The sequence below is a fragment of the Coffea eugenioides genome, chromosome 3 (assembly GCF_003713205.1).
Source record: "Coffea eugenioides isolate CCC68of chromosome 3, Ceug_1.0, whole genome shotgun sequence".
NCBI classification, from domain to species: Eukaryota; Viridiplantae; Streptophyta; class Magnoliopsida; order Gentianales; family Rubiaceae; genus Coffea; species Coffea eugenioides.
In genome coordinates this window covers 41,372,156-41,383,287 of record NC_040037.1, presented here as the reverse complement: position 1 = coordinate 41,383,287, position 11,132 = coordinate 41,372,156, and the positions used below count along the sequence as shown (strand labels likewise).

Sequence of the window (11,132 nt, the reverse complement as noted above, 5' to 3'; positions counted from 1 at the left end):
CTTTGTTGTCCGTGGAGTAAAATAACAAGCTATTGGGTGTTGGGGACCACTTGCCATTAAGACATTTGACTAAAAGGCAAAGACAAGTTAAAGTAAAGCAAACATCCGTTTCCAACTCTAGCTATTCCTCTGTATACTTGGGTTTCATAAAATCAACAAGATTAGTTACAGAAGATTGACAATGGAAAAAGGTAAGATTTCTACAATTCCGTTTATCACTTTGTTGGTGCTTTTTTTTTATTTTCATTTTGTTTTATGATCTTTTGATCAATTTGAAGTAGATAATCTTGAGACTTAACATAATTTAGCTAATCTTTTATTTGGCGCCATTTGTTGTTTTTCCCTTTTTTTCTTGAAATTTGGCGGTTCATTGAAAATTTGTAGATGCATTTTTTTAAGCTTTTTGTTTCTCACGTTTCTTATAAATAGATTTTGGAAGCTGATAATTCTGATGCCTTTATTCTCTATATAATGAGATTATAGAGAGATTCGTCTATTGCACAAATTCTGTTTGATAATATTCCCCAGTGAACATGGATAATCATAGTTTTCAAAATTATGAAATCTCTAGGAAAAAGTTGACAAATCAGCAAAGGCAAGCCATATTTGAAGCATTATTGCAATATAGTTATGGTGGACAACTAGAAAGAGGATTAACCAAAGTTATTGCAACACAGTTCAAAATTAGCACGAGGACAGTACAAAGAATTTGGGAAAGAGCAAAGTCTTCAATCATTAATGGAGGCTCGGTTGACATCTCTCGCAGGTTTCCTAAGAGGGTAGGACGCAAAAGGGTAGAGATAGACTTCAGCACTATCATGGAAATACCTCTACGGTGTCGAACAAATATTCGTTCTCTATCAACCAAAATGAAAGTTGCCAAGTCCACTCTTCATCGACGAATAAAAGAAGGTGTTATCAAAGCACATTCAAATGCATTAAAGCCTCACCTTACTGATGACAATAAATTGGTAAGACTCAAATTTTGTTTGTCAATGCTTCAACAAGAGAGTCTTAATGATGCACCTATTTTCGAAAACATGTTCAATATGGTTCATATCGATGAAAAGTGGTTCTACATGACTAAGGAGTCTGAGAAATACTACCTACATCCTGAAGAAGAACACCCTATGAGGACTTGTAGGAGTAAAAAGTTTATTGTTAAGGTTATGTTTCTAGCTGCAGTTGCTCGACCTCGCTTTGATTGTTCTAGAAACAAGCACTTTGATGGGAAAATTGGAATATTTCCTTTTGCCTTCAAAGAACCAGCTAAAAGGAATAGCAAAAATCGTGTTGCTGGTACTCTAGAAACAAAGCCTATCCTATCAGTGACCAAGGAAGTGTATAGAAGGTGCTTAATTGATAATGTTTTGCCTGCAATTCGTGCTAAATGGCCACAAAGTGATGTTATCAGCCCTATCTTCATCCAACAAGATAATGCAAAACCACATATTGATCCAATGGATGTTGAGTTCATAGAAGCTGCCACAAGAGAAGGTTTTGATATTCGTTTATCATTTCAACCACCTAATAGCCCTGATATGAATGTTCTTGATCTTGGGTATTTTAGAGCCATTCAATCACTCCAGCATCAAGAAGCACCTAACTCTATTGACGAACTAATTTCTGCTGTTGAAAAGTCTTTCGATGAATTATCATCTGAAAGTCTCAACAATGTGTTCTTAACCTTACAACTATGTATGCTTGAGGTGATGAAGAATTGTGGAGGGAATAATTACAAAGTTCCACATATTGGGAAGCAACGGTTGATAAGAGATGGAAATCTTCCTTTGCAAATTGGATGTGATAAGGAGCTTATTGACAAAATCATCCATTATCTACAAGCATGAATGTACTGGTATTGGTTAGAATTTCCATATTATTTAAACTTTGCTAACTTCTAAATTATGATAAAGGTAGTGATAATGCTATCTAACTTATGATTGATTTCTTTTTCTCTATTTTGTTCTGAAGGTATATCAAGTCATGGATCAAGTTTCTGGACTTGGATTATGCTAACGCTTTTTGTGCAGAACAAGGGACTTGACTTTTGCTATTAATGCTTTTGTACAAAACAGGAGACTTGACTTTTGCTAGACTTTTGCTACTAATGCTTTTGTACAAAACAGGGGACTTGACTTTTGCTAGACTTTTGGTACTAATGCTTTTGTACGACTTTGCTACTAATGCTTTTGTGCAAAACAGGGGGCTTGACTTTTGGTCCTAAGTTATTTTTGAGGGTTGCTTATAAGATTTGGTTGTCACTCGAATCTATTTTAGGGGCATAGATTTTGTATTTTGTTGATTTGTATAGACAACCATGAACTCTTGGAAGCAATGAGCGGTAAATGTTATTTTAGTCTTGGTGCTTTCAAATTAATGCCTTGCTTGGATGTTTAGGATTTCAACGTAATACGCACTAGTTGATCATTTTATTTTTTCTTTGATATTTTTTTCACTCTATTTATTTGTTAGTTTGATACTAGAGGCAAATTTAAGAGCAAGAACACAAGTTATAGGACAAATTTTACCTTTTCTTTTTTCACCTTTACATTAAAAAAATTAAATAGTGATAAACAAAAGGGTAAGGAATGCATCTAGCATTCTTTATTTGTTTATCCAAAAAAAAAACTTGATTTGTATTATTGTAAGAAATTTGTTCTTTTGTTAAAAAAAAAAAAAGATAGAAAGACAAGAAACGAAACTTTCATTGCATCTGCAAACACTTGTGTAGCTTGAAAAGAGTAAAGAAAGAAAAAATGAAAAACAAGGAAAAAAAAAAGTAAAAAAGGAAAAAAAAAAACAAAGATTTGAAGTGCAAGAAAAGAAATGGAAATGAAAAACACAAAAAAAAAAGCAAGGAAAAAGAAGAAAAAAGAAATAACAAAGATTTGAAGTCCAAGAAAAGTAACGGAAATAAAAAGAAACGCAAGGAGCTAAATGTGTTATGGCAGGGCCCATCATAATTGTTTAGTGCAATTTTGACTTTTCAATAGAAGGGTATAATTGGAAAGTAATTTTAAAAGTAGTTTGACTTTTTTAAAGTGACTCAAATTTTGGGACAAGTAAAAAGTGGAAATATGACATTAACAATGGGACGGAGGGAGTATATAACTCTTTTATAACTTGGACAAGAGTGTCCAAATGGCAGAATTTGTATTCCATAATATAATCAATTTCTATAACTTGGTCCAATATTTTCTATATTTTGATAAATTTTTTGTATGAATCTAGTCACAAGTTAAAAATTGATTTGGAATGGCAAGTCAATTTGAAAGGGACTGCGTTTGTTGACCTTTGGAGCAAAATTACTTTGGCAGGAAGACTTTTACTCCTCGCGAAGCATGTGAAGATCGATAAACATGATAATTTCTCCTCGCGAGTAGAAAAGACTCATGAAGTCATTATTGCGATGGGACGAAAAACACGAGGCAGTGGGGCTTTGATGTTTTATTCTCTACTTGTCCATTTACTTTTTGGTTTATCTGCCTAGCATGGTACCCAAGGTTGTTAAAATTGCGATGACAGGTGCCGAACCTGTGCAATAATAAATACCTACTCAAGAAAATTACAAATTTTGTATATAGCGGTGAGTAGGGTCGAATCCACAGGGAGCAGGTAGGAAATTATTTCTTTCCAAATCAGTAGAACAGAATTGGGGGATTTTCAATGGGAGGCACACAAATAAAATAAAATAAAACAAACAAAATTCAAAACTAACTCACAAAGCACAATTCACTGAAAATAACAATTAACAAAAGTTCTACCCAAAGGATCAACTGCTCAGGCACGGTCCAATTAAATGCTCATCGATGCAAAGATATTTCACCCATTTATCACTAGGTTGGTTATAGCCATCAATAAGCTCTGACAACCAGCTATTCCTTACTTTTTCGACAGTCAAGGTACGACCATTGACTGCTTCTCTAACCAGATAACAACCCTAGGTACGACCGTAGGAATTTAATTACCCAATTGCATTAAAGCCAGAAGAACCCAACCCTAACCAATAAACACGCTAAGAGGGTTTATTTAAATTAGATCTTGCGTTTCCCCATCATAAAACCAATTATGGTGGTTGCCACGGGGTGTTAACTAAATGAACAATTACGGATTCTATTTAATTAACGTGGCAGTAGGCTATTAAATTAAATCAAATACCCGGCCGTTGATATTCAATTAATCAAATACCCATGAACAATTAATTCAGGAAACGCACGAATAGCAATTAATTAGAGGAAATAATGAAGATTCGGTTAGATCTCACAGATATTATGGACCGCGCCTTCGCGTCAACCTTTGGGTAGAGGGGGAAATTAGCCGCTCCTCATCGTGTCAATCCCGCGTGATTTAATTGAATTCATTCAATTATTTGACGAAGAATTGGGGAAAGGAATTAATTGCGGCAACAACGGAGAAGACCCTGCTTTTGCATTCGTTCTAGGACCGTAATCGCAAAGCCAAAAAACCAACGCGAATTGTCTCCAAACAAGGGTTACAACCCAGGAGTCAAATCCGTACAAGACAAAAGCTAAAGGAGAGGAAGTTACGTCTTTTCCCGAAAAAAGAACAAAAGGAGATTTAAAGCTAAAAATCCAATTGCGGCTGACGGAAAGCGAAAGAAGAGAAAAAGCGTCTGACCGCCAAGAAACGTAGGAGAAGAAAACTAAGCCTCCAAAACAGATAATCCCTGAATCTTGCTTTTTCCTATCTCTTTATAGCCGCCGCAGGAGGTTTTTTTCTTTTGGAAGCAACGTCTGGCCCAGTTGATTTAACAAAAGCTATTTCCCTTTTGGAGTTTTGATCCCATGCGCCTGGTCCACATGGACCACGGTCCGTCTTTCGGTTTCGTCCACCTTCTAAGGCGTGGCCACGCCTTGGAACGGGAAGTCTTCTGGAAATTCACCCTGCGAGATCATTTTTCATGCCTACCACCTACAATTCCCACAAATATCGAATATGAGTGAAATTCCAATTCTTAGTACCGTGAATAGCCAAAATTAGGACAGAATAGCAGTGCAAAATACGCCAAATAACCATTCTATCAAATCCCCCCACACCTAGACAATGCTTGCCCTCAAGCATTTCGGAGCTCAGAAGTACAACCAAGAGAGCAGAGGTCATGTAATAGTCTATACTAACACAAGCATCTAGGGTCCCTGACAACATCACCAAAAGTAGAACACACCGGACATGTTGTAATTCAAGGAGTATATACGAATACTAGGAACGCTCAATTCAACATCACGGAATGCCATTACCATAGGCTTGCACATTTATCACATCTCCACCCCTTAAAAGTGAACTAAACACATAAATCAAAGGGACTTTAATAGGGTTGTAACGGGGCTCAGGTGAAAGGCGAGCTAAGAATGTATGGATAGGGGGTAAAGTGTCAAGAGAATGTCCGAAACTCACCAATAACCACAGTGCTCTAACTGGAGGAGTTTCACTAACAAGGCAGTTTCCATTTGCTGTACACCATGTACACGTGACACAAATTTTTTCTCTTTTTTTTTTTTTTTTTTTTTTTTTTACTGCTCGCAAGGCGTGGGCACGCCTTGTAGCCCATAGTCCTCTGGTCACGAGGTCTCTTCAGAATTTTTTTTTTTTTTTCAGGAGAAAGTCCTGTAAGGCGTGGGCATGCCCTGTAAGCCAAAGTTCTCTGGTCAGTGGCCTTTTTCCAATTTCTCCCCCTTTTACAAGGATAACATCATACCACTCCTAATCTAACAGCACTTGCAACCCCCGAATTTGTTTGATTTGCACAAATGATGGATTTCAGACATCCCTCGACAACACAGGGATAAACAAGAAAGTTTAAAGAGGTCTTGGGTTAACAAACACGGATATCAACCAGAAACGAAGGACAAAAGCTCAAATTGGTTCACTATTGGGATATAAAATGAGGGCTAGATTTTTTTTTTTTTTTTTTTTAGAAAGCTGAAGAGGGTTAAATCCTAAATGCCCTTATCATTTCAAATGCATCCAGTTCATCAAAATGCGGTCTTGACATGTACAAAATAGCAAGTTCTAGAATGTTCATACCATGTGCGATACCCACTCAATCAAACAAATTAGAGCAAACAAGAATAATATGCTCAAGTAAGGCTCAAAAGCTCCCCAAAAGTTACAAAAATGGGTGAATTCCAGCATACTCAACATTCAATGACATTGCCAAGGGAAACAAAATGCACATCCAGCATATACGACCACATACCCACTCATATTGATTATGTCATTTATCACAGCAACATGCCCCAACACTAACAAGCATAGACATAACCAAAAAGCCGACTAACTACAATGTTTTTCATTTTTTTTTTTTCATTCATCCCATGTTATATATTTTTTTTTTTTGAGTAATCAAAGCAAAAAGAACTAATGAAAAACAGAACTAATGGAAATCAAAGCAAAAAGAACTAATGAAAAACAGAACTAATGGAAGCCACTCCCCCCACACCTAAGATCTACATTGTCCTCAATGTAGAAGAGACAAAATAAAGTAATAGGAGGAAAGAAGAGAAACTTCCCTGGCTACTGAAAAGGTGCGGCTGGAGCCTAAGGAGGCGGTGGATGCGGTGGAGTCGCGCGCTGGGTTCTGCTGCTGGATGCTGCGCGCGCACGCCAAGGCTCGCACACGGTGGGCAGCTGGTAGGCCTGCTGGGCGTCGCGTGCGCTGCTGGTGCCGCGAGGTTGCGCGAGTAGCAGAAGGGGTCGCGCGAGGTTGATTTGAGCGGCGGCGGCGGACAGCGATGGTAGGCGGCGGCGAGCTTGACCAAAACAAAGGAAAAAAAAATCTGGAAACGTAGGCAATAGAAATTTGGAGAAGATTGTCCAAGACTAGTCAAAGAAGAAGGGAAAGTGGAAGGAGTAGGGTCTTGGTCAAACTTTTTTTTTTTTTTTTTTTTACTTTTTCGCTATCGGAGGGGTTGGAAGGCGTGGGCACGCCTTGGAGAGCATACTCTTCTGCCCACCACATCCAAATGATGTCCAAACGAACTCTTTTTTTTTTTTTTGCAAGGCGTGGGCACGCCTTGGAACCCCTACTCTTCTGTCCAACACCACAAAAACCATCAAAACATTAAAATAAAACTGAAAAATCATAAAGTAAGGAAAAATGATCACAACTAATATTGTAATCCTTGGGTTGCCTCCCAAGCAGCGCCTTTCTTTAACGTCTTTGGCTAGACACAGCACCACTCTTCAGTCTGGATGTAATTGAATTTTCCTTGTAATTGGTGGCCCTCCTCCAGGATCCACATGGCCATTGAGTGCAACTTTTTTCCTAAATTTTCTCTCCATTTTTACCTCATGAATTGCTTTCACCCTATAGGACTTGTTCGCAGCAACCTTGGATTTACCCCTATAAGCAAACTTAGAAAATTCTTGCACAGAGGGATTAGTGGTATACATAGCAAACACAGAATGAGAGTTAACAGGATGTTTCATTGTATCAAAAATATTAAAGTGGACTATTTCTCCATCAAATTCCATCGTGAGAGTACCCTTACTAACGTCAATTTTAGTCTGGGCAGTACTCAAAAATGGTCTTCCTAATATAATGGGTGATGGATTTGGGGCACTTCTATCATCCATGTAAAGCACATAAAAATCAGCAGGAAAAATTAATCCATCTACTTGCACTAAAACATCCTCAACTATCCCATCCGGATAAGCACATGTACGATCAGCCAATTGAATTATTATCCCCGTTTCTTTTAAAGGTCCTAAATTTAGGGAATCATAGATTGATTTAGGCATCACATTAATAGAAGCTCCTAAATCTATCATGGCATTTTTGATACTAGAATGACCAATCTTACAGGGGATAGCAAACATACCTGGATCTCCGCATTTGGGTGGGAGTTTCCTCTGAAGTACAGCTGATACATTCTCTCCCACCATCACTCTTTCATCACCCCTTAGCTTTCTTTTGTTAACGCACAAATCTTTCAAGAACTTTGCGTACTTGGGTACTTGCTTGATCGCGTCCAATAGGGGGATGTTAACTTGAATTTTGCGGAACACATCCAGGATTTCTTTTTCCTTTTCTGCCCTCTTTGTCTTTTCCAACCTGCAAGGAAAAGGAGGTAAGTTAGATTTAATAGTGGGCGGAGAAGTGAAGGTTACCTTAGGATCCTTGCGAATACGCCCTTCCTCTTCAATTTCCTTCTCTATCTCCTCTTCACTTTTGCTTTTTGAACTTCCCACTTTAGGCCCTTCCAATTCCTTGCCACTCCTCAGCGTCATGGCACTTACATTCCTGGGATTTACCTCGGGTTGCGATGGTAGTTTCCCATAAACGTGGGACTCCAAGCGGTTGATGGCAGTTGCCAGTTGGCTTATTCGAACGTCTTGGTCCTTCTTGTCAGCTTTGGTGTCCTGCTGGAGCTGCGCGGTATTCGCGGCTAAGGATCTGATCTCCTGTTGAAGCTGGGTAGTAGTCATGGCCAGGTTGGTAGTAGTCGTGGCCAGGTTTTTGACTAGGTCCTCTAGAGAACTTCCTGAGTTGGAGGACGAGGGTTGCGATTTTGGTTGCCATGGCTGGTGGAATCCTGGTGGATGATTTGGAAATGCATTTTGTTGCCTGTTCCCATAACTGAGATTGGGATGGTCCCTCCAACCCGGATTGTACGTATTGGAGTATGGGTCGTACTGCCTGCGGGGTGCGGGCACGCCTCCGGCCATGTTTACCTGTTCCGCCCCGTCCTCTTGCAAAATGGGGCACGAGTCTGTGCAATGGTCCATGCTAGTGCATATTCCACACACCTTCGCTCGCGGCGCGTCTCTCATGGCTAATTGCCTAACAACTGACGTCAATGCTGACAGTTGCTGCTGTAAGGATGAAGTCTCTACCTCGTTGACTCTACGGGGAGGGTTGCTCTCACGGAAGCCAAATTGCTGGGAGTTCTCTGCCATGGCTTCGATGAGCTCCCACGCTTCCCTTGGTGTCTTGTTTGCCAGTGCTCCCCCACTTGCAGCGTCGATGATACTCCTATCGGTTGATTGGAGCCCTTCGTAGAAGTATTGGATTAACAGTTGCTCACTAATTTGATGCTGCGGGCATCTAGTGCACAACTTGTTAAACCTTTCCCAGTAGTCGTACAAGGACTCACCGGGGTATTGTTTAATGCCGCAGATCTCCTTCCTCAAACTCGCAGCCCGGGATGCAGGGAAGAATTTTTTCAAGAATTTTTTTTTCAGCTGCGCCCATGTGATAATACTACCTGCTGGTAGGTAGTACAGCCAATCTTTAGCTGCATCTTTTAGAGAGAACGGGAAGGCTCTCAGTCTAATTTGCTCTTCAGTGACCCCAGGAGGTTTCATACTAAAGCAGACCACCTCGAACTCCTTTACGTGCTTGTGGGGTTCTTCGCCAGAGAGACCATGGAAAGAGGGTAAGAGTTGAATTAATCCCGACTTCAGTTCGAAAGCGGTATTCTCAGCCAAAGCGGGGAATGTGATGCATAAGGGCTGGTGAGTCAGCTCCGGGGCAGCCAGCTCCCAAAATGTTTGGTTGTTGGCCATGCTTACTTCGTCTTCCGCTGACTCGTTTGCAGCAAATAAGTGCCCTTCTTTTTGCCTCTTGGTCTCTTGCCTCCGCCTACGCGCTGCCTTCTCTACCTCAGGATCGTATACCAATTCACTTGTGCGAGAAGAACGGGGCATAAACTAGCAAAAATACCAAGAAGAATAAAATAAAATAAAAACTGAATTTAAAAAGAAACAAATAATCCAAACGCCAACTCCCCGGCAACGGCGCCAAAAATTGACAGGTGCCGAACCTGTGCAATAATAAATACCTACTCAAGAAAATTACAAATTTTGTATATAGCGGTGAGTAGGGTCGAATCCACAGGGAGCAGGTAGGAAATTATTTCTTTCCAAATCAGTAGAACAGAATTGGGGGATTTTCAATGGGAGGCACACAAATAAAATAAAATAAAACAAACAAAATTCAAAACTAACTCACAAAGCACAACTCACTGAAAATAACAATTAACAAAAGTTCTACCCAAAGGATCAACTGCTCAGGCACGGTCCAATTAAATGCTCATCGATGCAAAGATATTTCACCCATTTATCACTAGGTTGGTTATAGCCATCAATAAGCTCTGACAACCAGCTCTTCCTTACTTTTTCGACAGTCAAGGTACGACCATTGACTGCTTCTCTAACCAGATAACAACCCTAGGTACGACCGTAGGAATTTAATTACCCAATTGCATTAAAGCTAGAAGAACCCAACCCTAACCAATAAACACGCTAAGAGGGTTTATTTAAATTAGATCTTGCGTTTCCCCATCATAAAGCCAATTATGGTGGTTACCACGGGGCGCTAACTAAATGAACAATTACGGATTCTATTTAATTAACGTGGCAGTAGGCTATTAAATTAAATCAAATACCCGGCCGTTGATATTCAATTAATCAAATACCCATGAACAATTAATTCAGGAAACGCACGAATAGCAATTAATTAGAGGAAATAATGAAGATTCGGTTAGATCTCACAGATATTATGGACCGCGCCTTCGCGTCAACCTTTGGGTAGAGGGGGAAATTAGCCGCTCCTCATCGTGTCAATCCCGCGTGATTTAATTGAATTCATTCAATTATTTGACGAAGAATTGGGGAAAGGAATTAATTGCGGCAACAACGGAGAAGACCCTGCTTTTGCATTCGTTCTAGGACCGTAATCGCAAAGCCAAAAAACCAACGCGAATTGTCTCCAAACAAGGGTTACAACCCAGGAGTCAAATCCGTACAAGACAAAAGCTAAAGGAGAGGAAGTTACGTCTTTTCCCGAAAAAAGAACAAAAGGAGATTTAAAGCTAAAAATCCAATTGCGGCTGACGGAAAGCGAAAGAAGAGAAAAAGCGTCTGACCGCCAAGAAACGTAGGAGAAGAAAACTAAGCCTCCAAAACAGATAATCCCTGAATCTTGCTTTTTCCTATCTCTTTATAGCCGCCGCAGGAGGTTTTTTTCTTTTGGAAGCAACGTCTGGCCCAGTTGATTTAACAAAAGCTATTTCCCTTTTGGAGTTTTGATCCCATGCGCCTGGTCCACATGGACCACGGTCCGTCTTTCGGTTTCGTCCACCTTCTAAGGCGTGGCCACGCCTTGG

The 11,132-nt window shown here is 39.9% G+C and overlaps 1 protein-coding gene across 1 annotated transcript; it reads left to right on the top strand.

Moving 5' to 3' along the window:
- Window positions 1-788: 788 nt before the first annotated feature.
- LOC113766914 lies at window positions 789-2,318 on the top strand. Its single transcript, XM_027311074.1, has 2 exons — window positions 789-1,858; window positions 1,975-2,318. Exon 1 carries the CDS (start codon window positions 819-821, stop codon window positions 1,848-1,850), a length of 1,032 nt encoding a protein of 343 aa, XP_027166875.1. The 5' UTR covers window positions 789-818; the 3' UTR covers window positions 1,851-1,858; window positions 1,975-2,318.
- The last annotated feature ends 8,814 nt before the right edge of the window (window positions 2,319-11,132 follow it).

Excerpts from the sequence above, each read along its gene's own strand:
- LOC113766914 (XM_027311074.1), top strand. The coding sequence starts at position 819 with ATGGAAATACCTCTACGGTGTCGAACAAATATTCGTTCTCTATCAACC.